The sequence below is a fragment of the Fusarium oxysporum genome, chromosome 6 (genome assembly GCF_000149955.1).
Source record: "Fusarium oxysporum f. sp. lycopersici 4287 chromosome 6, whole genome shotgun sequence".
Classification (NCBI taxonomy): Eukaryota; Fungi; Ascomycota; class Sordariomycetes; order Hypocreales; family Nectriaceae; genus Fusarium; species Fusarium oxysporum.
This window is the reverse complement of record NC_030991.1, coordinates 1,510,524-1,537,940: the sequence shown is the minus strand read 5'-3', so window position 1 is coordinate 1,537,940 and position 27,417 is coordinate 1,510,524. Positions and strand designations below refer to the sequence as shown.

Here is a 27,417-nt window from a genome sequence, read left to right as displayed (position 1 = left end):
TGGGAGGACAAGTCCGTCGATTAATAGCTTTCATCCAGTCTGTTCAGACTTTCCATCCGGCGTGATGACCGTACTACTTTCACCCTCATTCGCCTCGAGTGCCAACTGATCATACTTCTTGGCCAGATTCTCCACTGTCTCCATCTGCCAATCCTCTTCCAGCATCACAATTGTCACCGGAAACGTCGATCTAACATATTGTGGGACCAGCGGTTGGTCATCCTTCCACGTCGTGTGTCGCCTCAGCGCGTCCATGTCTTCCTTCGTCATGCGGTCCCTTATCAGCCGGCACATGGCGGACGAGACGTATACGTGCTGGCCTTGGTCGTAGAGGCCTTTAACAGCGAGGAGAAGCGTTGCACGTAGGATTTTAAGAGTTTCCATATCATCCGGGGATACTGAGTCCCTATTCATGTTCTCGATGGTCGTATTTGCTAGGATGGAGAGGAAATAGGTCAGGTATGTGTCGCCGTGCTCGAAGCTGTGGCGTAGGTAGTAGAGACGAAGTACAGTTTCGAGGCATCTTAAAGCGTATGCAACAGCTTTAGAATGTTGAGTGTTATTATTAAGTGCTTTAACACCTGTCGATAGGCGTGGCGGCTTCATCCCTTCTTGCACCATTTGAGCGACTTTAAAGAGCAGAACGCAGTACTCCATGCTGCCTATATGTTAACCTCGAGGCTCGCGCAATATAGTCTTATTGCTGTTTTGGAACTTACTGCATTATGAGCTGGCACGGTAGCACTGCCTTGTGCGACTTGATGGGTTCTGGGAGAGCAATGTACCAGTCGTCGAGTACCTTTTGTAAACGATCAAGTTCGCTTGATGGCAAACTCCGCGCTGTTTTTTGGCCCGTAAACATAATACAGGTAATGCCATTTGAAATACGGCGTAGTTCCGTTTGAGCTCGATAGACATATCCAAAGTGCATTGGTACCAGTGTCGAATTGGGCGGGTATCTTAACCAGAGTTCCCCATACCACGAGGGTTCCTCGTCTAGGTCTGGCATAGGCGTCGCTGGAGGTCCTCTGATCAGGGAAGCCCTCATATTGTGGAAGGCCTGCAATCTATCGCCTATTCATCAGCCTTTCCCAGATTGTGTAGAACGTAGAGTAAGAAGACCCACGATTGCCAGCGATACAGGGCCCAAGCAGTAAATACACGGGCAGTCTTCGTTCTCCCTTCCGTTTGCTCCGGTGCAAAAAGCTTCAGGTTCTGCGCCAATTGAACCGACTGAAGCAGATAAGATATGCCGACCTGATCCATCCCATTCATGGTATAGATGGCATGCAACACCATTGCGGCGTGTAGAGTAGTGAGCTTGCACTTACCGCTCTCTAGCGCCCAGAGTCGTTTCGCCTCTGCGAGGAACCTGTAGCCCAGAGTTTCTGGTCTCCAGTACTGGGCACGGTGAGTGGCTTTACGATAACTATGCTGAGTGACGGATTAGCAAATCTACGTGTTATTGCGTTCTCGTGACCTACGCATGCCTCAGCTAGGACAGCGTTGACAAGTAAGGGAGAACAAAATCGAGTATCGCTGTCTCTCATGGCCTGGAGGAAGATGTCTTTCTGAAAACAAGTGTAATTCGCATAGTCATGGAGAAAGTATGCTCGCAAGAGTGCTCGCAGCAACTCATCGTCTGTCTCAACTGATGTCCACCTGGAAATTTGAATGTGCGGTATGTAAGGGTCCATCAGTTCTGCTATGTTATACGGCGTCATGTAGATGGTCTCAGGCTGGCTTGCCCAAGCCTCCGTTTGCTCTGCTGACTGCGGCAGAGCGTGAGACGTAATTTCGAATACTGTGGAGCCGAGATACGGGTTGTCCGGTGATAACAGAGCAGCAGGCATGGAAGTGGAATAAGGGAAATCATAATGAAGTCGTGTCCCTGGTGCCCATGCTGGTTGTAGCGGAAGGTCGCCGTCTTTCACCTGCCGCATGGTTGTGGCAACATCGGCGCCCTCGCGAAGTCTGCGAAGGATGCCCTGGACCTCTCGCTCCGGCAGATACGTCAAGAGGTAGCAGAGTTGTTCATAGATATTGGATTTTTCTCGTATCTCATCGTACTTCCGCTTTAGGTCCCAGTTTGCAGCCTGGTAATGGCATTGGACACCCCTGTTGATGCAACCCCTGCATCTCGGACGTTCGCCACAGCACTGCGTGGGAGAGATGGCGAGTTAGCGGGGCCGAACTTGTCAGATTTCTATCTAGAAGAAACATGAAAATGTGAAACTCTGCACGTGCCTTGACCTTTCGTTTCCGACACGATTCACAGGCGATCTTTGTCAGGTTGGCTCGAGGACGGAGATGGGATAGTAGAGATGGTCCCTGGTCGGAGCCAGAGCTGGTGCTCTCAGAAGTCGAAACTGGAGCTGGTACAAGTCTACGAAATCCGGGGACACTCGAAGGTATTCCGTTGTTGGCGAGAGATTGTAGTGGAGGGGAGGAGGACATTTGAGAGTGCGTAACACCATTGAGAGCAGTAGGGGACTAGGTAAAAATGCAACAATTTTATAGAAGTGAATCAACTCAATACTGTAATAACGAGCAGCGATTCGCCATCTTTATTTGCGTGATTGGCGAATATCATACCCCACATCAACAACACCGACAGCCTCTCAGCGTAATGGAGCGGGGCGGTGTTGCAGGAAGTGACGTCAATATGCGCTCACGCCGCAGCGCTGTCGACCAACAGCAGAGGAAGAGAGCTCAACAATCAAGCCGAGGGGCTTCGACAAGATCCTTATCAAGGATACTCGAGGTAATGGTCCATTCGAGGACCTCGAATACATACAGCTCCCCCTCCTGCTGACGAAACACGTAAATCCAGGTTTATACTGCAATGCGGTCAATTCGCATGCTATAATTAATATGAAAATACCTGTATATATCTGAGCATCTAAATAGATAACATCCTGGCTTTCTGCGATTTTTATTCACTTCTGGATATATTATCCCTTTGAGTGCCACAGCCCTTCAGTAGGTATCTCGACCCACTTTACCCCACGTACAAGAAGGTGACAAAAGCTCCGCCCCAAGCGCAGTTGAAAGGGCTGTCTTCGCCTGTAACTGGGCTACCTCTTTGGCGGTATAGCCATCTAATTCAGCAATTTCAATTGGCTGACAACCCTCTATCGCGGCTTGAGTACAAGTTGGCCTGTAGCGGCTTATTTACTTACTTTGATTGGTTATATATCCCTGTTGTGACGCTCCTGAAGGGCTGTGGCACTCAAAGGGATAACAGGAGAGGCAAGCCGGTCTTGGCTTGCGCATAGAGCCTTGAGGAACGAAAGTTTTGAGGTCGGAGGCAGAGGGGTTTCACGTCTCTAGAGTTAAAGTGGCATTTTCCATTTTATAGCTAGGTAATAGGCTAATTTGGTTTTGGTTTATTTTCCACCTGAGAGTATTGCAGCTGATTATTGTTCATGTTGTTATATTCCTTTTCTAGAATTCTTTTGGTAGGTTGGCGGCTTCGATGTGGCCGGTTTGGCGAGTCTGATGGTGAAGCGACGATTGAATCAAGGGCAGGCGTCGAAAGGTTCACCGAGGCAGGACCCTGCCTAGTAGTGTTTGGCTCGCTAGAGGAAGACGTTGAGGCTGAGGCAGGGAAAGGTTGAGTGACAGTGCTGCAACTGTCAGGCGTAGAGGAAAGGGCTGGGGCCGGCTGCAGCACACGCTGCCTCTTTGTTGGCGTCTGGGCATGGTCAGGATAGTGCCGCTTTAGCGGTGGTGTATCGGGCTGGCCTGAGGATGAAGTTGGAGGACTTGGTGGAAGAGGGCTAGGTGTAGCCAGTGAATAGCAGGCAGCGCGTATATCCTGGAAAGAAGAGGTAGCTGAGGATGCTTGTCGTTTTGGTGGCGCTGAGAGAGGCAAGACCGGTTGAGTTGTGGGGGTGGTGGTCTTGTCGAGAAAAGTCCAGGAATCGGGAACGACAATAAAGACATAGTCTCTTTGGAACCCTGGCGGATGGACCATAACGCGATGATCAAGCAGGCCAGCGACTTTCCCTGTGCAGGTGAATTGGGCGTTAGGCTGGAACTGGGAATCTCGCCTCTCGGTCATTTTCTTGCACAGGATGGCCCAGGGATTCGTGTGAATGGGAAAGATGACGAAGACCTGGAAAGGGTGGAAGCCTCTGAATGGAGGCTTGTCGGGGTTCCCAGGACCAAGATAAGTGGAAAGCTGGATGAAGCCGCAGCACTTCAGTTGGGTGGCGTCCAGACCTGGGAGGAGGTCCTGTCGCAGCAAGGAGTGACCAGGGCCGGTGACAGGGCCAGCGAAGGAAACGATGGGCGGGACACAGGGGAAGCTGTCCATGGAGGCGAAGAGCCTGGGAAGCACGCTTTGGGCATATATCAGACGAGTTCATTCGAGGATGTGCATGGTTTTTTTTTTTTTTGGGGGGGGGGGGGGTGCGTTATGACCTACGGCTGATAGCCTTGATCACGGACGATGAGGGCAGGCATCGTGTAGAGAAGGGTGCAGTCTGCATCCGATTCTAAACCGTCATGCTGCTCAACCTCCCACGCAAATGCGTACGGGTGGACGCGGCCATTCATGAAGAACCACTCTTCGATCCATTCTGAGGCAACAATAGGTTGATTGTAAATCGAGAGATTGAGACTGAAGAAGATGGATGTTGACGAGCCGTCAACGTCGGACCGCAAGGGCGCATATTCCGCAGCCAACAACCACGAGGGGGGAGGCAAGAAGATGCGGGCGAGCGTTTCGGCATTGAGGCCCTTGATGCGATGCTGATCCTGGTGAGCAAATCTAGAGGGGCAGTCTGGTTGGGCGAAGAACATCATAGACATATCGCCGCCAGTTCCCCTTTGGGTGTCGAGCGGCTTTCGAAGGTGGGGCGAAGCATGGGCGACGGGCGAAGAGGAAGACATGATATGTTCCACATAGATTGAATGACTGTTGTGGCTATAAGTGGGGGATTAAACGGCAGCTGTCGCGCGGCACGTCTATATGGTTAACTAACGACTGGGCAGAAGATCCCTCAGTGATTCGGGTAAGGAATGACTCTTCGATTCCGCCAGAAAGAGTGGTAAACCAGGCTGTTCTATATCCTAAAGGATATCCGTTCGATACCGCACTATCTCCGTGTTGAGACGGACATATATATATAGATAGTAAACTAGGCTGTTCTACATCCTAGACGATATCCGTTCGATACCGGACTGTTCCCGTGTTGAGACGGTGAGTGACGCAACGGCTCCCGAGCTCAACGGGGCCGTTATATATAGTAGATGATATCTGTTTACGGGACTGCTCCGTGTTGAGACGGTGAGTGATGTAATGGCTCCCGAGCTCCGTGATCTTGACAGGAGCTATGTATTGCGCGAAACGGTAACACACAGCTCCTGCGGCCATCCTCCCCAAAATCACGGAGGGACGCGGAGGAGAGTATAGTATTGAAATGGCCGCTTTTGACGAAGTTGCAGTGACGAAATGCTTGCGTGGACGGGCCGAGACTGGGACAATGGACGCATAGAGGCAGGGCAATGGGGTTGTAAAGGATTACTAGTGGCTATTTGGGTACTGCAGGAAAATAGGATGTAGAAACGACGACCGCGGCTACGGGGGCAGTCGTCGGTGGGAAGTGGCCCGTATCCAAGGAGCAGCGTTGTCAACAAGCGGGATTGTTCAATTGAAGTAGCGTGGAGTTCCCGACGTTGAGGCAGCAGCAGCAGCATGGTGGAGAATCCTGGCCGTAAGGTGCGCATGTTGGGCGGAGAGGGCGAAGTAGCCACGGCAGGAGCGGGCCTTGATGTGGTAGGAGGTGGTACCGAGGGGAACTATAATACGCGGGACGATAAGCCAAGATCGCCGTCGAGATATGACAGTCTGGCAAAAGCGGATCCCGTGTTTAGACCTATCCAACCCAAACAGTCATCCGTCGAAGAGATCTCTCGAAGGGAGCAAGCGGAAGCCGTTGCGCGGTTACTGCCCAAGAGGCGCCGGCGAGGCGGTCGGCTGCCAAAGAGAAGACCAGACACAAGCGGTGCCTCCAATACAGGAGGTTCGGGACAGTATCCAGTGTTGACCCGCGTACAACATGATGCTGCGGCCGGGTCAGCGGACGCTTCGCTGAGCGGACAGAGTCTGCAGCCAAGGGTGGTGGGTGGTTCATCTCGGGTGGCGGTTGCCGAGCCTGTGCTGTTTCATCGGCACGTTTTGCCCAAGGAGAGTCGACGAGGAGATGAAGATGGAGATGGTATGGCTGCGGTTGTTCAACGAAAGCGCCGAGGGGGAAGACCGGTAACCAGGATAATGCTTCGGACTGAAGATGTTCACCAGCGCCCCACACGGCCTATCCAGCCTAGAGAGAAAGAGGGTATAGCAGGAGATGCGCATTTAGTCGGATGGTCGTCGCCAAGGCTACCACATCAGACTGCTTGTGAAGAAGCAGATCAGCCACGGAGAGACGATGCCACGGATCCGAGGCAGCTCGGGTGGCAGGGAAAGAGGACCGGTCACCCTGGCGGAGACCAGCCTCTGAGAAAACAGATTCGAGCCGGAATGCGGGGACAGAGAAGACGAGATCTTCAAGCTGAAGACCTCGCCAGTGTGTTGACCTTCTTAGAGGAAGAGTTTGCTGTAAAAGAAAGATTGTCCAACGAGCAGACGTGGTGTGCGCCAATACCGCACGAGAGAAAGGTGTCGACCGTGCAAGGCTTCTATAAAGCGTTCCACGATGCGAACGCGTTACCAATATGGACTTGCACGTTGTGCTACCGTAAGCGCACGAAAAGTGAGTTAAGAGAGATAACATGGAACGAATGGGTGTCGAGCTGCGTCGAAAAGGGCTCTCGCTCGCCATTTTCATGTCATAGATGCTTTCCCGTAGGTGAGGCGATCTCGGGCTGTGTGGAGTGTGTACGTGGTTTGAGGCGGGGTGCCCTGTCGCCCGCGGCTCAGCTTCACAGACGTATTGGGTGCGAACACATGTTTCCCGATGAGCTCAAGGACCTCACGCCGGTTGAGGAGAAGCTCATCGCGATGAATTCGTGTTATGGGTTTGTCACCAGGTACAGCATCCCGAGCAGCCAGAAGCAGACCGCAAAGTACCCGAAGCATATCAAGGGCCACATTACGGTGTTTCCGAATAACGTGCAGGAGCTGGCCACGAAAGTGCTTCCTCATCCGCTCGTGCAAGTCATGGAAGAGATCCATGTCTCGTGGCAGGGTGCGGAGAAGCCAGCACCAAGCGACTTGTCAGGCCTATTGTCAGTGAGGCGACGAGTCGTTGAGAGGGCTCTTGTGTGGCTTAGGAAGAACAATCCGCATTACGCCGAGATCGAGATTGATGTGGCTGAGATGGAGAGCTGGGGCGCGCCGCCGCATGGGGTGCCGTCGGCGGTGTATGATTGCATGGAGCGGAACGAGCCAACGGCATGGGAGAAGACACGAACGGCACAAGTCGTTCCCCCCACGGAGCGCGGCATAGATGAGGAGGGTTTGGTGGAGATTGAGGAGATCTTGGCGTCGCTCAACCAAGGACAAGACATTCCGAATGGCGGGATAGAATTGCTGGGGCCGAACGAAGACGAAGGACGCGATCAGGGCGAGAGCGAGTCCGAGAAGTTAGGGAAGCCGATCAACGAAGTCACTTCGTCGGGCATGTTTGCTCTGGATGCAGCGCCGGATGTAGCGGATGTGGAGAAGCTCTTGTTCGCCTGCAACGTCGTGAACGGAGATGCGGCCGGTAACGCCAACACGGGGCCGAGAACAGAGTTGGGATCGGTGGAAAGGCGGCGACGACATGTTGACGCCTGTGAACCATACATTCATGTTTCTCGCGGGGATGATTTCGCCGACTCATTCGATGCCTCGTTCTTCGCGAAGACCTTCCCTACACTGCTACCGTTCGGCGTCGGAGGGCCACGGCTGGTCGAAGAAGCCATCCTAGGCGCGGAAGGAGATGCCGATAAGCACGGGGTAGAAACGGCGGCCCAAGACCTCATTTCATCCCGGAACATGAGTCTGCGAGCGTGGGCCGATGTAGTGTTGCGGCGCCACGGTGGTCGGTTTGCGACGCACCACATATTTGCATTCCTTGTGTTCAACATGAGCGTGCGGTCGAAGAACCGGCGCGTGAGCATGCTAAGCGTGACGAGAAAAAGTTTCCGAAAGGCAGAGGGCATTATACAGTCGCTGTCTGCAGAGAGGTTAGCAGCGGCGAGGGTCGACTTGGAGAGCTCAGGCAAAACGACCGATGAGGCTGTGAAGGAGCTTCTGAGAAGCCTCTCCCTGTACGGCTTCCGGTAGCCTATGTCTAGGGAAAGCCGCTTGAGTATGCGGCGGAAGATACAGTCGCTAATCCTCCGCTATGGTGTACCGGTGATATGGTTCACGCTCAACCCGAACGATATTACAAACCCGGTGAAGCTGCGGCTTGCAGCATACCGCACCCGTGAACCTGATGCGGCCGAGGCTTTCTTGAAGAGCCTCGACATGTCGTACAAACGTGTGCGGCTGGCCATTTCGGACCCCATGAGCTCTGCCATCTTTTTCCACCGAGAGATGACGTTATTCTTCGAGCATTATGTAAAAGTGGGAGGGGAGTCAGTATTTGGGCGCATCAGCCATTATTATGGTGCCGTGGAGACCAACGAACGAGGAGCGCTTCACATCCACGGGTTGCTTTGGTTGCATGGGAACTCGCATTTGAGCTCGACGGTTCCCGATACCGAGGGCGAGGACCAAGCCACGTGCCGTGACCGTATCATCCAATACATAGATAGTGCCTTCTCCGAGGTATGGCCCAAGATGAGTTGCTGACAATATAATAGTCGAGCGAGGCCAAACTAATATTGCAATCTAGGACCTGGACCAGGAAGCGTTTTGCGCCGTCCAAGCGGAGCGATCGGTAACATCGGACATCTCGTCCCTGCTGGGCAATAGGGAGCAGTTTTCGGCTGCATTTGATGAGGAAGCCAACTTTTGTGCCGGCGCAACACAGATCCATACTCACAGCCCAACTTGTGTCAAGTATTCCTTGAGCAAGGACAAAAGAGCAAAGAAGCGTGGCCTTTGTCGGTTTCAGGCGCCGTGGAGACTAGTCGAGAAGACTGCTTTTACGGCAGATGGCGTGTTGCATATCCGCAGGAGGCATAGCATGGTAAATCGGTGGAACAAGGCCATCGCCGTGGGGCTCCGCCATAATCACGATATCTCCTTCATAGCGACGCAGCGGAAGACCATGGCCCTCGTCTATTACATCACGAACTATGCGACCAAAGTAGAGGACCCGGTGTGGAAACGCGTGGTTGCCGCAGCAGAACTGCTGCCCCTCGTCTCAGCGGCCGGTGGAACGGAGGATCGTGGGGAGGATCGTGGAAGCAATGCCGCGGGTGACGACGGTGCTGGGAATAGGACGCGACAGTTCTTGATGAGGGTGGCGAACCGCGTGTTCACGGAGCGTTCTTTATCGCAGGTCGAGGTCGTTGCACATCTTGTGGGATACCCGACCGAGTTCAGTAATAGCAACGCCTGGACGTTCCTGAACGTCTCTCTGCTCTACTGGCATGTCTTCCGGCGATGGCGACACCTCCGGCAAGAGAGCGGGACCGAGGTTGCAAACGATTCCGTGGACGAGTCGATAGTTGTGGAAGAAGCAGGTGAAAGGATTAGCTATGCTGAGGCATACCAGCACCGGGGAGACGTTTTGCGAAGCCTATGCCTCTATGACTATGTTTCGCTCGTCAGACTCAAACGAGTCAGTAAAGATGAGATCCCTGCCGCTTGGGGAGAGGTGTCATTCGAGAACGAGTGGGGTCCTGGAAGAGGCTGGTTGCAGGTGCTGAGGCGGCCGGGAAAGCACGCCAGCGTCTGCCTTGATGGCTACCTGAGCAAGGATTTCGATCAGGATGACGAAGAGCCGTGCTATCGAAGGTGGGTCTGCCGCCGCCGACAGAGTGTAAAGGTCGTGTTGAAGAGGCTAACCTCCATGTGCTGGAAGAGCAGCGGTGCAGCACCTTGCGCTATTTGTGCCATGGGAGTCTTTTCTGTGCCGAGAAACGGACGACATCAACAGCATATGGGCGCGGGCACGAGAGGCGCTGCCTCCTAGAATATCATGCCTCGTTGATAATGTGCAACTGCTCCGACGATCGGCTGAAGACGCAAAACGCGACGCCCGGCAATGGGCAGCGTCATCTGGCGACGGTGAACTCACGGCCACACATGCCCACCAGGACAGGGCAGGCGAGGCGAGTGAAGAAGCCACATCGGCGTACCAGTCTGACAGCGTCGGAAATGCAACTCGTCTGATTGATGTTGTGAGGGGTGCAGTTGGTGCGGCCCAGATCACGGCGGGCTCGCCAGAGCTCATGGGAATGATGCAGCAGCTTTGTCACTTTCAGCAATCAGCATTATGCTCGACTGTTGAGCTCCAGGCCACCATAACACCCGAACCGGGGGAAAGACGGGTAAGCATACGAGGGAACCGATTTTCCGGGGTCGTAGTACCACCACAGGGCCAGGTCAAGGCCATCAAGTCGCAGCAGATCTGTGCGTCCAGAGAGAAGGAGAAAATGATCCAGGGTATACAAAGTACCGTCGCGGCCCACGGGACCGATCGCAGCGCAGTGGTGCAGAGTTTGCTCACCGGTTTTGGAGAGGAGGATATCCAAATGACGGCGGCGGATTTGGAAGGGACGGCAGTCCATGCAAGTCCGAGCATGGAAGTCCACTTTGGTGCATCGACGTCTTTCCTCGAGGCGGGAAAGGCTCTGGTAGCGCGGTTTACACTGAATAAGAGGCAGGCGATCGCTTTCCTTATATTATGCCGCCAACTCGACCTGATCCATGGTGGGGAGAAAAGGGAGAAAAGTGATATCAGTCAGCTCTGCCAGTTCGTCGGCGGAGAGGGCGGAACCGGCAAGTCGAGAGTCATTGAGGCGCTAGTCGAGCTCTTTGCATCAAAGGGCATTTCGAACCGCCTGTTGATCACGGCGACGTCAGGGACTGCCGCAGCGCGGATCAACGGCATCACAATTCACTCAGCCTGCGGGTTCTCCAAGGACCAAGCGGTGGGCGCGAACTTGGCCAAAGATCTCGACGGCGTGCGATTGCCGAAACAGGCGGAGCGATTCGTCCATGGACAGTCGCGAATGGACTGGCAGGACAAGGCAATGTTGGTCATCGATGAGGTGAGCATGCTCGGAGCTCGGACGCTGTACGCCGTGAATGAGCAGCTCTGCAGGCTGCGCGGATCGCAGCAGGATTTTGGGGGCATACCCATCGTTCTCTTCTGCGGAGACTTCCATCAGTTTCGTCCTGTACAGGAAAGGTCGATCCTTCTTCCCAGTATGGTCGTCTCATGGGACGAAGACAACTCGTTCAAGGCCGAGCAACGGCACCAGCATGACAAGGCGCACGCGCTGTGGAAGAAGTTCACGACGGTTGTCATGCTGGATGAACAAGTGCGTGCGGCAGGAGATCCGGTTTTGCAGAGACTGCTGAAGCGGATCCGACTGGGTGTGCAGGATCGCACGGATTTAGAACTGCTCAACTCAAGGTGCTACCGGGAGGATAGGCGGATCCCATGGGAGACGGGCATCACCGTGGTGACACCACTGAATAGGAACCGGTGGAACCTAAATATGGAGGCAACCTTGGCGTTCCAGATCCTGCAGCGGTCAATAATGCGAATCTTCATCTCCGAGCACAAATGGAAGGATGGCCTGCCGACGGAGGAAGAAGCCATCATGATGCTAAACCAGGGCGACGATAGCGCGATACCGGTACCAGCCATCTTCATGTTCGTGCCGGGGATTCCTGTCGTTGTGAACCACAATACCCACCAAGGGCTGAAGTTGGTCAACGGTGCCAGCTACACTGCTCTGGAGGTCATCCTCGACGAGACCCACCCGGGCCATCGGATCTCGGCCGACATGATGATCCACTTCGGGCCGCCAGCGGGGATAATCCTAGAGTCAGAGACAACAAAGGATATCCACTTCGCCGGGATGCCGTCCGGCACGGTTCTCTTGACGCCCATGAGCGTTAGAATCCAATGCCAGCGAAAGAGGCCGTGGCAGCGCAACGACGTCAGCCGGAAGGGTTTGCCGTGCGCGGCGGCTTTTGCGTGCACAGACTACAAGGTGCAGGGCAGGACGCTCGAGCGCGTAGCACTGGAGTTGCGCGGGACGAGGACGACGAATGTCGACGGACGCATCGTCCCCTCGCAGTGCGACCCGTACAGCCTGTACGTGCAGCTGTCGCGATGCTCGTCGCTGGATGGCATTATGCTCGTGTCTAAGGTACGGGAGAGAGACTTGGTGGGCAACTGCGTCCCCCCGGAGATGACTGCCGCGCAGGCGAGACTGGAGCAACTGAGCAATAGGACCATTCGGGAGGCTATGCGCTGGTTGGACGACGATTCCTAAGGCTAGGGGGCCTGCGTTCGGCGACGTTGTCGAGACGAAATGGGAGAGGGGAAAGGGCGGGGAAGCGTTACAGGAAGCGTTATAGGATAGGAAAAGCGGGAGGGCTCTTCTGGAAGACACAAACGGTCTCCTCTCCTCGTCACGCGTTCGAGCCAGAGCCAGACGGGTCGAACAGGCACGCACAAAGGAAGAGCTAGACGGACGCAAACCACCAATCACAAAGGCTGTTCAAAGTTTTAAAGGTCGCGGGGCGAAGCTGGCACGCGGCGTTTTAATTAGTTCCCAGCGGTTTTAGTTTTGACCAATGGAAAGCGAGCATTCCGACCCTGAGCGGCGGGTGGGGCATAAGGGCCTTTCGTTCCTCAAGGCACTAACCTACGCCGGTATGCTTCTCTACAGCAGTTCATATGAAGCTCTGATTGGGGATTTTGTGCAGGCCATCCCTGTCAACTAAAGAACATCAAAAGCAGAGCCTCCAGTCAAATACCAGCTATCATCGCGTTTACTATACTTTATTAAGAAACAAAATCTATAACGATAATCTGGGGTTGGTTTTACATATTTACGAGTTTTTAGATGTATCGTACCACTTGTCGCGGGTGACCTGGAGTTCGTCAGTTGCTCAATCTCATGCTAGCGCCCTTTTATTTCCCACCTAAAGGAGTTGGTCGGTTGCGAAACAAGGTGGGGCATAACTGCTAGACCTAATTCCGTCAGCAGTTAGCCAATGGGAGCCCATAGTCTTGTACCTCCCCTCATGCAAGTTTATCCCCGCTCTGAGTCAGCATCTCCGTCTTTCCTATCTAGCCTCTCTCTGATTCTCCCACGCTTTCGATGTTTTGGGCCCCAGTCGTTGAATAGCTGGAGGCCGTAGCCTTGCATATATTTCAATGCCGCAACCCGTCACTAAGAACGTCAAATATGATGGCAAACAGAACTTCCAATTTCTCAGATTCCTCGAACTTGTCAACACACGAATCAAGTCAGGGAACTGATCTCCGACCTTTGCTCCCAGCTCCGCGCTCTCATCCGGCAGTGGCCCATGCCGGGCATCGAACAGCTCCCTTAGCACGAAGAAGAGTTTCTACATCTTTAGCTTGCGAGTCCTGTCGACGACGGAAAAGCAAGGTATGCCACTACCAAACTCTGTCCCTTAGCCCTCGGGAAGTAGCCCTTCTCTTGGAGGTTCATATAAACGTGGGTTGAATGGTTTGCATAGTGCAACGGTGCTCGGCCGACATGTTCTCAGTGTCGAGCAAAGCACATCGATTGTGTTTATTGGCAAACATCTGAGGGTAATTTTAGGGAGAGGTTAGAAGCGCTTGAAGTGTCGCATCCTGCTGCCGTTGTCTATCGTGCTATACAGACTCGGCCAGAGGCCGAAGTCCACGAGATTGTCCGTCGCATTCGAGCCGGTGCTGATGCCGAGGCTATCGCGCGTCAACTCAGCACAGCCGATCTCCTTCTTCAAGTTCACCTGGACCCGAAACCAGATGTCGCTATCAGTTTCTTTACTCACCCCTGAAGCCCTTATACTTGCAAACTCCGACGAACCTTTTATACACTCCTTGATTCACGAATGGAATGAAAACGATCACGCCGGCAATGTCAGTGTCCCCCGGCTGTCGGAATCCGAAGAAAGTTATAAAGCCCAGTACTTGAGGCCGGTTCACGCAGCCTCTATTGCCGACCCTAGAATAGATGAAGTTGTTCCTTCAAAGTGGACTACTTGGGTATGGCCTAGAGACCGGCCCCCCTTTGCCTTACCCTATCCACCCGTGGTGCCAGAGGGTCAGGCACGGGGGGTAGCCTGACCAGGCAAAGGGTCGGTTGACTGAGGAAAAGAAAGATACCTTATTTAATAAGAGATAGCTTAATAAAAGAAAGTATCTAGATTTTAAAAAGCTCTGTGATATTCGCGGAGAAATTTGGAGACAGAGATACCTTCTATGTCATACTAATTGCTATGGAAATATATGTTATTTTATTCCCCAGTCAGCCGACCCTTTTCCCTATCACCGTACCCCCCGTGCTATAGGCACGATCACTGGTGACTTGATGAATAGTACGGGGTCGGCCGATCTCTAGGCCCTACCCAAGTACGTGTTTTGCGTTCGCTCGCGGAAACACCTGGTTCAGAATTAACGTCGCTCCCTGACGAGAAGCATCTGCAATCCGCGATTCGCCGGTAACCCGCTATGGCAGCACAACAACAGTCGTTAGAATCGCTTCTGGGAATTAGTGGCCAGCACAAATCAATCAAGCAGCAGCTTGACGCTGCGTCCATCAAGACTGAAGCTGGAAGAACGACCCTCGCCAACTGTCCAGATCGGCTGCAAGAAATATATACCAGAAGAACACATTGCCAATAAGAATCGCAAAGGTCGAAGGAGCTGGATCCAAGCCCATGGCTTCTTTCTTACAGAAGTCAGTCCTGATTTACGGACATTGCAGACCTACTGGGTATGCTCGAAATGTGATGAACGAGGCAAGAGCTCATTATTCGTCGCCACAAATACAACATCGCCAATTGAGCGCCTCCGAAGGTAAATGGTATCTATACGAGCCTGATCTTTAATGCTTCTTCATTTTCTTACGGGATGTAGGTCTCATATGATCACCGAGGCGGATGACAATGCGGATGAAGATTCGTATTCGTCTCGCGCTGACATTCACCCACCTTCGAAACGGCGTTGCTTGGAGTCTCCTACTGCAAGATCGAATCTCACTAAAGCGAAGGAGTTGACGGTCGGCTGGATCGTTACTGCCAATCTTCCATTCACGGCGCCATCGAATCCGTACTTGCGCCGAATGCTCGATTTACACGATGCATTATTAGCAAAAGAGGTACCGTGGAGTCGGCTGTCAGTGCGTGATACTATGCGGAAATTATTCGAGGTAAAGAAGGGAGTAATATCAAGTCAATTGCAGAAGGCGGTCACAAGGATTAGCTTTAGCTTTGACCTATGGACTTCTTCAAACCGGTATGCTTTCCTTGGCCTCCACGCTCACTATCTCGACGCCTCCTATCAAGTCCAATTGCGACTCCTTGCTCTGCGCCGTATATGGGGATCTCATTCCGGAGACAACCAAGCAGCGACAATATATGATATCTTGGGCGAGTATGGGATACGAGATAGGACTGGCGCGGGTGTCTGCGATAACGCCTCGTCCAATGATACATGCTTAGAGAGCCTCTATCGTCAACTTTATCCTGCAATGGCGGAAGAAGATATTAGAAATCATCGAACAAGATGCTTTGGGCACATTCTTAACCTTGCAGCTCGAGCCTTTCTCTGGGGAGAAGATCCTGACTCGTTTGAGCGAGAAGCCTTCACCGAGGTGGCTTTCCAAGTTGAAGAGCGTGAGCTTCGGCTCTGGCGGAAACGGGGAGCGGTGGGCAAGCTGCATAACATCGTCCGGTTCGTCAGGGCTTCCCCGCAACGAAGAGAGCTGATGAAATCTCTGGCTTGTGACCAGAACGACGAAGACGGCTATCAACTCTTTGAAGAGGAGCGAGCTGCCATCGACCTCGAGCTGATCCAAAATAATGAAACCAGATGGAATTCGACCTTCCTGATGATCCCGCGTGCCATTCAAAAGCGAGAGCACATTGACCATTTCATTGCATATCTCGAAACGAAGACGTCAGAGCCCCGACAACGGGTGCCTGTCCAAGGTCAGCTTTCACCACAGGACTGGCTTCTGTTGGCGGAGATACAGAGTCTACTCAAACCGCTCCATGAGATCACCATGAGGTGCCAGGGTTGGGCCAAAGAAGGACGCCACGGCGCCTTGTGGGAAGTAATGATTGTCTTGATGATGATCACCGACGATGCGTCCAGATCTCTATTAAGAACTGTTGGTCAAAGCTCGATGAGTATTACAGCCTACTAGGCCAATCGCCACTTTATCCGGCTGCCGTTATTCTTCACCCACGCTGGAACGTGTCTTGGCTTGAGGCGAACTGGACCAGCGACGAGCAACCAGTGTGGCTACGAGACGCTAAAAACAGTGTCTGGGAATTCTTTGAACAGCACTATCCACGTGAGGAGCAGCCCGAGACATCGAGGACGATGACAGGAAAAACGATGCGGCAAGACAAGCCCAGTCAATTTGACTAGTGGATGCAGAGCTGCGATCGGTGCATGATGGAGGAAAAAGACGAGCTTGGCGTTTACATGAGGCAAGGGCCAGTTGGGCGAGAGAACTTGAGCAAAGGCACAGCATAAGCCCCGAGATAATAGAGGAGATGCAGTGTCTACGAAACTGGCTACGCCATCAAGCGATCACTATGGGTGAGGTGGTTAGCTTTGGCGGGGACTTGGTGGGTTGGGAGGGAGGGGAGGCTTAATAGCTTTATTGGAGCCTCAGGTCAGCACCTTCATTTCAAGTATATCAATTCAATTCAAGTTAAGTAAGTCCATGGACGATTTTATTTCAAGTAATCAAGTTGGACCCCCAAACTTGACTTACTTGAATTGAAGTCAGCGCTGGGTTGAACAGGGTTGCAATGCGCATGGCACCGCACGTCGGTATGCCTCGGATCCACATGTGGGGCGGGCCATCCTGAATAGTTGATTTAGTCCAGTCACCAGCGTTCGAGACGATGAGCGAGTAGCCTTTCGGCCGGCCGTTGACGGCCTCGGGAGCGGGAATAGTGGCGAACGAGTGCCACTCCACGAGGGGATTGTATGATAGGCGAGCGAATGAGCCGTTGACGGGGACTGTGTAGCCAAAGTGCAGTCTGATCGCGTGGTCTGACAACTTTTCCGCTTGGACGAGTACCTTACGGAGAAAGAACCACGAAGAAGCGACACTTACAGTCGCTACGGCCAGGAGCCAGAATGGTGGTGACCGGGCGCAGGCTTGTCCCAATGAAGTGCCGGTGGCTGCATTGTCCTTGCTTGTGATAATTACTTGAACCCAGAAGAATACGAGCATGGTCCAGTCGATAAATCGATGCGTTCTCTCAAACAAGTCGTGGTGGCGCTTACGCATCGACGGCCAGGCAAGACCGATCATGACGGCGAAAAAGGCCGAGAGAGCCCACGAGATAACTTTGGATATGATCGACTGTTTGCCCCAGTTTGAAAAACTTCCGCTCACCATGCAGACAATGTCGGCGATATTCGCCACCAAGAGCCAAGCTCCTGCACCAACGGCTGCACCGGAATGGACACCACCGAGATGATATATCTTTGCGCAACGAGCCCGAATGAAGAGAGGCCAGGACTTTGGTACGCTGCAAGCGATTGTGTATAGGACGTTGATGACGAAGTCCTGGCGGACGAGAACGGCCGTGACCAAATTGATTGCCGTGATGTTGCTTAGCCACTCCCGGCTGATCCCGGTCATTACCAGAGCAATGGCAGCCGAGATGTTGAACAAGCCAACGAGCGAGAAAAGCCGCCGGTAGATGATGAATACCCGGTAACGGAGTCCGCGCGAATATTTACGGTGTTTCTTGTCGGGGAGGGCGGCTTCGAGATCGACTTGTTCCTCGACTAGAGTGGCATCCGACAGGTGTTGTTTATATTGCGCAGTAGTGCTGGGTGAAAATGTATTTTTGGAAAACTTGGTTGTTTCTTATTGAGCTGAGAGTTATTCTCAGGTTTATATCTCTAGATAATTGTATCTAGGACTTTCAAACTAACAGTCTGAATCCTGAAGGGAAGGGGGATTCCCGGATTTTCCAACAAGTTTTGCGACTGATTTGCAGCGCGTTACCACCGCGTCTGTTAGTAACTTAATACTGGGTCGATTAACTAGCTGGAGCCTTATCACCACCGGGGAAATGATCCGTCGACTTGCCACTAGGGCGACGATTAGTGCTGACGGAGGTATTGAGAAGAGTAGCCGTAATTGGGTTAGATCCTTGCGAGTGACCGCATTGAAGGTTTTGCACTGTGCGAAGAGCACAGGTACAGAACGTAGACTTAATAATATCACCTGTATCAGAAGGAAGGGCACACAACGGGGGATGCAAAACAAGGGCCAGGGCAAAGAGATCATTGCTAAGCTACCGAACAAGGTACTGCGTCTCCCCTTAATTTGCACAGGAATTTGGCTGTAATTAGCAAACCGGCCAGGAATGCCATATGGCATTTAATCTCACCTCGGAACCCTCCGCGCGCCCCTCATTTCCACCCCTTCCAATAACCTACAACCTTTTTTTGATATATCACTTCGATCTGCGTCATACGTTTAAAATGGGCATTCTGCCTAGCCAGACCGCCTCTAGCGACTATCTTGTAATACTTAGCCATACCCCAACCAACGCAAGGAGCCGCAATTGGGTCGTCCAGTTTTCTACATTTATTACCTTGCTCGTTATTTGGGAGTTGTTGAGTGTCTATCCTCCTCCTGTCACATTCGACGTCTTAGAAATGACTTCTACTACATTTTGGTGCCGGGGGGATTCCGTGGCCCTCGTGCCACCTCCTCCTGGCATAACACCGAACTTCGTCGACCCGCCGACCCGAACTCCTTTTGTCATCAGCTCTTCCATTGGGTGTTTGGCTGTCTCATCCTGTTTCATGTTAATCCGTATCTATACCTTCGTCGCAATTATAAAGACACGGGACTCGGCTGACTGTAATACTCTATCATCGAAGCCTGACGACTAGATGCTAACATGACATTGCAGATATGTTGGTTATTGCATGGGTAGGTCGCCACCACCGTGGCTAATGTAAGCGAACAGGTCCTAACACTAAGGCTCAGGCCTTTGCAGCAATATACTCGTCGATGACGTGTACTAGTAAGTAAATATGCCTAAATATGAGCGCAGTATCTTACTCTCCCAGTGGTAAAGTATGGCTTCGGACGCCACGCATGGGATATCCCGTTCTCAACTTTCAACAACAACTTTATGAAAGTATGGCCACCTTCCCTTCTCATTCCACCAAGCCTCTTAAAGCTGACATAATTCTGCCTGAGGTTGGAGCCATTACCGGTACATTCTACGGAATGTCCATCATGTTAACGAAGCTTTCCATCTTGGCCTTCTATCTCAGATTCGTCATAGCATCAGCAAAGCTCAGGGGCGTCATTTATGCCACAATAGTGCTTACCATACTATACAGTCTTATCGCCTCATTTGTATGGGTTTATGCATGTCAACCTCTTGAGAAATACTGGGACCTCACTATCACGGACGGATCCTGTATCAACTTCTTGAAGGTTACCATTTTCAGTGGAGTGATGAATACAGCCACCGATGCGATCATTCTGTTGCTCCCGATTGCGATTCTACGGGGCTTGCGCCTACAAAAAAGACAAAAGCTTGGCGTGATGATGATTATGATGACGGGTGGTTTGTGGGTGTTCAACCTCCTTGCTGCGAGGCTTAATGCTGACGCACAGCACAGTGTCTTGGGTATCAGCGTTGTGAGACTGAAAGTGACAGTAGACTCACTTTCATACCAGGATTTGACATGGGATAGTGTCCCAGGAACAGCATGGTGGTCAGCATTCCCTATTGCTATATGCTTGTGATGCGTTGACATATCCAACTTCGTATTGACAGGACGGTTGAGGTACACTTGGCTTTGGTATGCGCATGCCTTGCATCCCTCAAGCCTTTTCTCGGAAGATTTCTACCAAAAGTAATTGGAAGCAGCTATGGTACCTCTGACAGCAACAGCGGAGGAATACAGCCGACACTTTACCTGACTTCGAACCCTGGTCTGCCTTGGTCACGGGATGGGGACGAGATACCGCTTTGACCTAGTGCCGCAACTGCCTCAAAGTAAGCAGACTGCCGTCCTTGAAGTTAGTACAAGTTTACCAAACTGTGATATGAAAACCAGGAAGTGCCGAGCGCCTAAGCAACAACTGGTTGTCCGCTTCTCGAATGGCCGTGTGACCACCCCGAGAATATAGCCGCAAAGTTCCTAAAAAGCGCCAGTAAACAAAGAAGATCGTTCACCGAGTTCCGCGCCGGCCAATCCACTCTCCATTGGTTAGTGCTACACAGGAATTTGCGCAGCCATATATTTTATTACCCAACTAAGTGCCAACTATATACATAGACCTAGAAAATGATCAGTCCATGGCGCTTTCCAGATCGTGTGGTTGGCCAATAACATCCTGCGAGCCACCTGTAGGGTTGGAGAGCGACGCATCGGTGGTGACGCTATGACAATCCTGTGGCCTATGGAAGATGCGCTCCTGGCTCTCACTCCGCAAGTCGGCGCCTTGGCCGCCGGTTGAAAGATTCTCAGTGCAGGATTTCGTCTTTGTGATTTTGCGATCGAGCTCCATGACCTGCCCGTGCAAAGTGACGGCTCTGCTCTGGCCATTTGACGACTGCCGGTGGCTTGAGCCAAGACTACTGCCGAAAACGCGAGGAAAGACCTGTTTCAGAAACGGCTTCATGAATGGGAGACACGAGCAAATAATGCCGGTGTTCATCTCGATGGCCCTGGGACATTTAGACTCGGAAGAAATAGGAAGAAAGGCACCACCTACACCCAGACGTATCCATCTACGAGATGCCACGTCAAATCGTTGAGGCCCATCAAACCCAAAAGAGATTTAATTCGGAGAAAACCGACGACACAGACACTAGTCACTGTCAGTAACATGGCATGGAAGAATGGAAAGGCGGCGATTTACAAGGAACCAGTCATGAAGATGCCGATTAGGCCGAGTTTCTGCCTTCTGGGCATTTTTACATTCCAAAGCATCGGTATTGGCAAGGCCAACATGAAGAGATCAGTGGTGACATTAAGTGCCAATGTGGCGATGAAGTAAGCCATTCGGTCGATGCAGGACCCATCTGAGACGGTGATATCCCAAGCCATCTCAATGGGATGGCACTGAAATATCGCGACCAGCACTGCTGAGAAAGAATAGCCAGCAACGATTGCCATGAGCAGGCACACAACCGCTCTGAATCTCCGACTTGGGGAGATTCGAAGGTAGACGGCTAGAAGAGATAGCTTCGTGAACATCATGGAGACGCAGTAAAGCGCCTGAGTCGTTATTTGCAGCTTCAGTTGCCAAGACATAGCATTAGTATCTGAAGACTATTAAGCCTCAAACGAGGTCCTCTTTGGATTCAAGTATACCTGTAGGAAAGTTGGACTGAACTTGACGATTGGGACGTTCCAGATATGGACGCCCAGGCCATAGCTGCATTCTTGGCGCACGTAAGTTGACAGAGCCAAAATACGGGGTCCGAACTTGGACTTACGAATGATATTTATGCTCGCAAAGGCAACGGCAGATATCTGTCGTTGAGTCAACATTGAAATGCAAGTCACGTCGGGCGCATGACTATACCCAGGCGGGGATGATCAGATCTAATCACTGTTAACGGATCTCCTGGAAAAGGTACAAGCCGGACTTGTGGGCGTACTCACAATCGCTGTAGTCCACAGTCCGGACGATCTTTAACTTTGTGAACAGCCGCAAAGCACAAACCGACGTCGCGAGAGCAAGACAAGCAATGTTTACCACGACAACGGGCTGTCCACTGTACTCGGGATGGTCGAAAGAGGGGGATATCCCTGGTGGAGGGGGAGCGGCGCCCTCGATAGCGGCATTGTCACTTGGCTGGTCACTCATTGCCAAGGAAGTCTCTTGTATTCCGGGCGTATACCGTCGGCCAAATTCACACAATACAGTGGAGATCCACTTGCTTAGCAATATCTGAGGACGATGAGACTTATTTATGTTCTTTTTATTCTAGGTGGTGCCGCAAAATTCGACGAAGGCTAGGGAATTTAGGTTACCGCGAATTACAAAGCCACGTTTTCTCGAAAGTTTTATCCCTGGCAGGCGGGAATGGCGCTCAGATACTGCATTACGCCACCTTGGAAGTAGTTGACATGGGTGATCGACTATAATATGCCGGCTGCTCTCCCGTGGTGGGCCTAGCGGCAGCTAGTAAGGGGAAAGCCAGCATGTGCCTCGAACACACGAGTCATTCCCGGTGTGTGAAGCCTTAAGGCATCCTTTAGTCTATCCCTTTGAATGTGTTAAACGTTCCGCCAGGTCACTCTAGAGACACCAGCCTAATTAAAAAGCCAGGAAGAAAGGCGGATTATTCACTACCTAATTTAGCCTCTGCCACTTGTCTCACCATTGCTCACGTCCCCAAATGAAGTGATGCATCTTTTTCTTTGCTAGAGGCTTCTCAGCGTTGTTACTGACCAGCCCCAAAAGCTTCCTTGAGCCCTTTGGCGTTGGCTTCCTAAGCCGATTACCTTGACAAGCAAGGCAATTAGAACTTCACCTTGCAGTCATCATATGCATTGAGGGCCTCGGCAAGCATCAATGGATGACTCATTAATAACTTCTCCATGACTTTGAATGGTGTTTTGGCGATGCATCTCAAGGTTCCCCGCACGTAACGAGGGTGTAGGACAAGGTACTTATGGGAAAGCCTGAACAAATTGAAAGGTGATAGGCTTAACTTCTCAGAAAATTTAAAGCCTACTGTACTGGGCATGTGATATCGAATGGATTGCCTAGATATCTAGGATCCGTCCGTGCATCATTTAAGGCGTCGGATCATCCGCGAGGCCAGGCGAACGGTCCACAGGATTAGTTTGTCTTGGCGTAACCAGTGGCTATTACTGTCATATAAAATATAGGTCGGTCTCGGTAGACTGGTAGACTGGGTCAGGGAAACCTCTTGTTGCACTGATAAGTATGCGAAAAAAGAATTAAGGTCAGATAAAACCAATAATGAGCAGTAAGAGTGTTTTTTTGTTTTTTTTTTTCATTATTATCTGAAATGTGGGGTCCTCCATCCCACAGATTATACTTAAAGCACACAGCTCGATTAATAAGTGTTGTTGTTTCCTGAGGCTCGTTAAGATCATGCCTGACATGCGACACCACGCTCTAGAAAAACTCAAAAAGAATCGTCTCTTCTCAATACCTATCATTACCTGCGTCTCGCAGCAGGGGGCAGTCGTGTGTGACCATCATGTTGCAATCAAATGGAACACGAATCCAGCCACATCATATCTCTTCTCTACGTTAGGGACAAGGCAGAACACATGACCCAATCCCAGCTTCTTGTTCGTTGGGCAGTCGCCAGAGTTGTCGACATCCGGCGCCACGCTGACAATGTAATCGCGCAAATCTGGGAAGTTCCGGGTCTCATGCCCGGGTTAAATAACTTATCTTTATAGAGTTATAAAGTTCGATGAGGGCGGAGAGCGCCCGCATATAAGCGATCAGGCTGGGGTAACAGTAAGGCTAGGAGGCATCCACCTCCCTTACTTCTGCCAGGCGTATTAGCCACAAGCCATTCTTTTGTACAACGGCCAATGGTGCCCCTTGTGGTGACGTTACTGACTAGTGGCGATTAGCTCAAGAGCTAATGCGCTATGATCAAAGAAGCCGGCACTTGAACTACCGCACCAACTCATGAAATTCGGTAGCGCCTGTGGATACACGCTAGTTTGAGCCATTTCCTTCATTTGACCAATAAGGCTATTTAACAAGATGTCAGATCTTTATTTACATCCTGACCAATTAGAGGGCTAGTATCAGGCTAGTCTGTACCCACAGGCGCTACCGAATTTCATGAGTTGGTGCGGTAGTAGATCTGCATTTGCGGGCGCCGTGCGTCTTATGAAAGTGACAAGTGCTTAATTATACCGCCCTTCTCGTATATAAATCTCACGGAGGATGATCTTGAGCCTTGTCCTTGTTGGGATTTATTAAAAGTATCTGGATTTATAATAATGGCTTTGCTAATATTAGGTCTCCTATGAAGCAACTAGGCCTTGAAATCGTCCCTGTACTTTAGTTTAGGGCGTGAGTTCTATAGAGGTCTAAGGCGCGGCATAGTGGAATTTGCCGTTAGCTTGAACAATGTTCACCTTGGCACCTCAAACCGTTTCGGTGGCTGTCCTAGTGTAATTTAATCTCTTCCAAGCCATGACTTGTGAAATTCTGAGTAATGGCTGGAATTAAAGAAAGAAGAGAGCTTACTGCAGGGGACCCTATTTTTTGTCTGTTTCTAATAGTCGTTGGCGCTCCCACAAGAACAGATATTAAATAGGTGCTAGGTTGTCACATGCAAGCAGGGTTTACGGTTGTAGTGATAACCCAATCACCCGGGAAGTTGCTTTCTTGATACCAGTTGCTAAGGTGATTTTGGCCTGCAAATACGATAAAGGGCTGGACCGCCCAGCCTTCCGCATCAATTGCTTGGATCACTGTAACCCATTCCCGATCTCCAGGCTGTACTTTTTTAGGGTGTTATTGAGACGTATGGGGAAAAGTATAACGACTGAATTCAATTGATCAGATGCTTTTATATGTTTTTATCTGGAATCCTGTATTTAAAGTTTGAGATTTTTGGGACACTCGCTTGTGTGGAGACATTCGCTTGATAGACGTTGCCAAATCCGAGAAGCGTGCACGGGCCGGAAAAAAAGGTATTGGGTGCCAATACCAGTGGTAATTGGTACAAGTAGGATATGGGTCCTGGCACCTTACATTGCGTATCTAAAGCTCAGGAGAAAAGAGAACAAATTGAGGGCGGCGCCATCTTAGAGCCTAGCGACTATAGTCGGCTCGAGAGTGACTTCTGCCAAGCGTAACACCTCCTGAGCTAAGGACCGTTTCCCGAATGGGAGACACACCGACGGCGCGGTGATGATAGCGGCGGCACGATTCTTTGTGCGCAAGTCACTGTATACAACAGACTTCTAGGCTGCTTGCCCGGACCAAAGTCACACTACCAGCCGCCCTGCTCCGCGGGCAACTGCCTGCTACCAACCTGGTCACCAATGCTCGAATTCAAAGAGCGATATGAGGCTGCCCCCTTCAATCCGGCCATCTCCACATCTTCGACAATTGGGTTCTGACTTCCAATTTCATCAGCTTCGTTGGAATCCCCCCTTGTGGCAATGTTCGCGCGCGACTCATTGTGGCCGACAGACTGGAGCACGTAATCTCCATCGTGCTTGGCACCGCGTGGCCAGCCTCGAGAGACGATGTTCTTTGTTGACCGAGAAGCTCTCTCAAGAACACCTGGAAGGAATCTCTGAATCAGTGTCTTAAATGCCACGGTGCAAGATAAGACGAGGGCGAGATGGATTTCTACAGATGACCAGTTCAATGATTCGACCTAATATCTCAGTTAAAACCGGGCAATGGAGTAAAGATGTGTCAATGGGGGCGCACAGTCGTCCCTAGGTAACTATCAGCAGGTATTCAAAGGCAGATTGAAGTTTCCATACAGGTATTATCTCCGCGGTCTACATCCACGATCAGCTTTAAGTTTGGCAAGTTTAGGGAAGAGACTTACAATCTGGGGAATATAATAAACGCACAAGAGTTACCAGGCGGAAAACACTTGCAACTAGAACACTTCTTGCCGTTAAGACCCATGGCAACTCACTTATTGACTTGGCCGAGAAGACACTTACAGGAAACCCAGCGCAAACACCAATACCAATCCCATCCGCTGCCTTTTGGGTACTATCAAAATGGTCAATATTGCGTTCGCCACCAATATCTGTCTACTTACGATTTAGATGCCAGAGGATCTGTATTGGCATGGCATAGATGGCAATGTCAAAGATCATGTTTGCGGTCGTATTAAACATGTAAAATGTGTTTATGTCGATGCAATGGCCTGGGATATCTGGTTTCCAGAGTTTCTCGAAAGGCAAACATAATAACATGGATACCAGCGAAGTGGAAATGCCAAAGGCAAAGACCAGGACCATCGAGACGTATAAAGCCAGTCGGTAGGTCTTATGAGGGGCGATGCGCAGGTAAAGGCTAAGGTAGGATAGCTTAATAAACATCTGACAGAGTCCGTAAATTAGCTGCTTACTTGTTAGTGCCAATCCTGGAAGTACAGATTGAGTGTGGTTGACTCACGCCTGACAACAACATGACCCGAGTGTATGTTGGCACATTCTCGGGTTGCAGGTATTCAATATGGAGCCCCTCTCCATATCTTGTTGCTGGTTTTACGTTAGTAAAGACTGAGGTGAATTTATCAAAGCTGAAACGACCTACAGAGCATATAGAGTGTCGAGAGTGCCAGGCCAAAAAGAAATGCAATCGCAATGAGAACTGTATGATTATCAATACGCCATTTGAAAGCAATGGTACAGGAAGAGCGCCAACCGTCATCGGGACCAATTTTCTTAACAACGAATGCCCGGGTGGAAAGTCTCGCCGCGATAGCGAGGATTGAAAGAAGCATTAATGCGATATTTAGCCCGAGGATTGGAGTTCGTCGGTCCTCCATAGTTGCGAATGCTTTACGTAAAATGTAGGGAAATAATAGACAGAGAGTTTGAGATAATTTGAGAGCTATAACCACTTGTATATATCTTGTCCAAGATGCTTTGGGCGATCGTTCGGAGCCTGAGCCTGGAATCAAAGTCCATCAATCCTCCTTGACTGACTCGACGTGGCGTCTGCTTACACGGCCACTGTATCAAAGCGTTAGATTGAACTGTGAAATCTAGTCATTCTCTTCGAACATTGGGACGAGTCCAGGGAGCACCGTTCGACTACGTGCTGGCGCTATACGCCCTGGTAGAACCTTACAGCCACAGAAAGATAAGCTGTTTGGACGGGGTTACCCTAACCAATACCTGACCAATCCACCTCACTCAGTTGATGTCTTGTCTTCCAATCACATCAATTGGGGCGGTCCACGAATAGCAGGCTTTGGATGCCGGTCCGTCAGTGTATAGCCAATAGCAGCTCTCGACTTTGAGACGATCCCCTCATGCACCCGCCCCTCTCAAAGTTAGCTTCTCCGTCTCCCTCTTTAGCTTCTCCCACGCCCAGCAACGCGTCTCCCTGGCTCGCTCAGAGAACGCCCAGCCTGGGAAATGCCTCCAGAGCGTACGTTCATACTGTTCATCGCTTACGGAAGAGGTTCTCACAGTCGAGACAGGGGTCGAGGTTGAACGGGTAGGATACGGCGTCGGGCAGGGTGTTGATTCGGCAGCGGACCCGAAGCCGCTGTCGGAAATGTCGAAGCAGGAATCAGGCAAGGTCATGGTA

The 27,417-nt window shown here is 51.3% G+C and overlaps 8 protein-coding genes across 8 annotated transcripts; 2 read left to right on the top strand and 6 right to left on the bottom strand.

Moving 5' to 3' along the window:
* Positions 1 to 3,373: 3,373 nt before the first annotated feature.
* Positions 3,374 to 4,899, bottom strand: FOXG_07220 (uncharacterized protein; the record flags this gene model as incomplete). The annotated part of the gene is made up of 2 exons (XM_018385841.1): positions 3,374 to 4,346; positions 4,433 to 4,899. The coding sequence occupies 2 exons, from the start codon at positions 4,897 to 4,899 to the stop codon at positions 3,374 to 3,376; spliced, it is 1,440 nt and encodes a 479-aa protein (XP_018244573.1).
* Positions 4,900 to 6,332: 1,433 nt separating this feature from the next.
* On the bottom strand, positions 6,333 to 6,839 carry FOXG_19703 (uncharacterized protein; the record flags this gene model as incomplete). Its single annotated transcript, XM_018399968.1, has 1 exon — positions 6,333 to 6,839. One exon carries the CDS (start codon positions 6,837 to 6,839, stop codon positions 6,333 to 6,335), a length of 507 nt encoding a protein of 168 aa, XP_018244572.1.
* Positions 6,840 to 6,958: 119 nt separating this feature from the next.
* Positions 6,959 to 8,281, top strand: FOXG_07219 (uncharacterized protein; the record flags this gene model as incomplete). The annotated part of the gene is made up of 1 exon (XM_018385840.1): positions 6,959 to 8,281. The coding sequence occupies one exon, from the start codon at positions 6,959 to 6,961 to the stop codon at positions 8,279 to 8,281; it is 1,323 nt and encodes a 440-aa protein (XP_018244571.1).
* A 7,310-nt stretch (positions 8,282 to 15,591) lies between these two features.
* Positions 15,592 to 16,026, bottom strand: FOXG_07218 (uncharacterized protein; the record flags this gene model as incomplete). Its single annotated transcript, XM_018385839.1, has 1 exon — positions 15,592 to 16,026. The coding sequence occupies one exon, from the start codon at positions 16,024 to 16,026 to the stop codon at positions 15,592 to 15,594; it is 435 nt and encodes a 144-aa protein (XP_018244570.1).
* A 652-nt stretch (positions 16,027 to 16,678) lies between these two features.
* FOXG_07217 (uncharacterized protein) lies at positions 16,679 to 17,763 on the bottom strand (the record flags this gene model as incomplete). The annotated part of the gene is made up of 2 exons (XM_018385838.1): positions 16,679 to 16,762; positions 16,882 to 17,763. The coding sequence occupies 2 exons, from the start codon at positions 17,761 to 17,763 to the stop codon at positions 16,679 to 16,681; spliced, it is 966 nt and encodes a 321-aa protein (XP_018244569.1).
* Positions 17,764 to 19,701: 1,938 nt separating this feature from the next.
* FOXG_19702 (uncharacterized protein) lies at positions 19,702 to 20,140 on the top strand (the record flags this gene model as incomplete). The annotated part of the gene is made up of 4 exons (XM_018399967.1): positions 19,702 to 19,723; positions 19,779 to 19,797; positions 19,937 to 19,961; positions 20,054 to 20,140. 4 exons carry the CDS (start codon positions 19,702 to 19,704, stop codon positions 20,138 to 20,140), a joined length of 153 nt encoding a protein of 50 aa, XP_018244568.1.
* A 314-nt stretch (positions 20,141 to 20,454) lies between these two features.
* On the bottom strand, positions 20,455 to 21,981 carry FOXG_07216 (uncharacterized protein; the record flags this gene model as incomplete). Its single annotated transcript, XM_018385837.1, has 7 exons — positions 20,455 to 20,833; positions 20,881 to 20,976; positions 21,028 to 21,404; positions 21,483 to 21,553; positions 21,608 to 21,644; positions 21,697 to 21,716; positions 21,777 to 21,981. 7 exons carry the CDS (start codon positions 21,979 to 21,981, stop codon positions 20,455 to 20,457), a joined length of 1,185 nt encoding a protein of 394 aa, XP_018244567.1.
* Positions 21,982 to 25,117: 3,136 nt separating this feature from the next.
* FOXG_07215 (uncharacterized protein) lies at positions 25,118 to 26,602 on the bottom strand (the record flags this gene model as incomplete). Its single annotated transcript, XM_018385836.1, has 8 exons — positions 25,118 to 25,510; positions 25,567 to 25,574; positions 25,623 to 25,640; positions 25,691 to 25,752; positions 25,812 to 25,863; positions 25,913 to 26,216; positions 26,272 to 26,357; positions 26,413 to 26,602. The coding sequence occupies 8 exons, from the start codon at positions 26,600 to 26,602 to the stop codon at positions 25,118 to 25,120; spliced, it is 1,113 nt and encodes a 370-aa protein (XP_018244566.1).
* Positions 26,603 to 27,417: the final 815 nt, after the last annotated feature.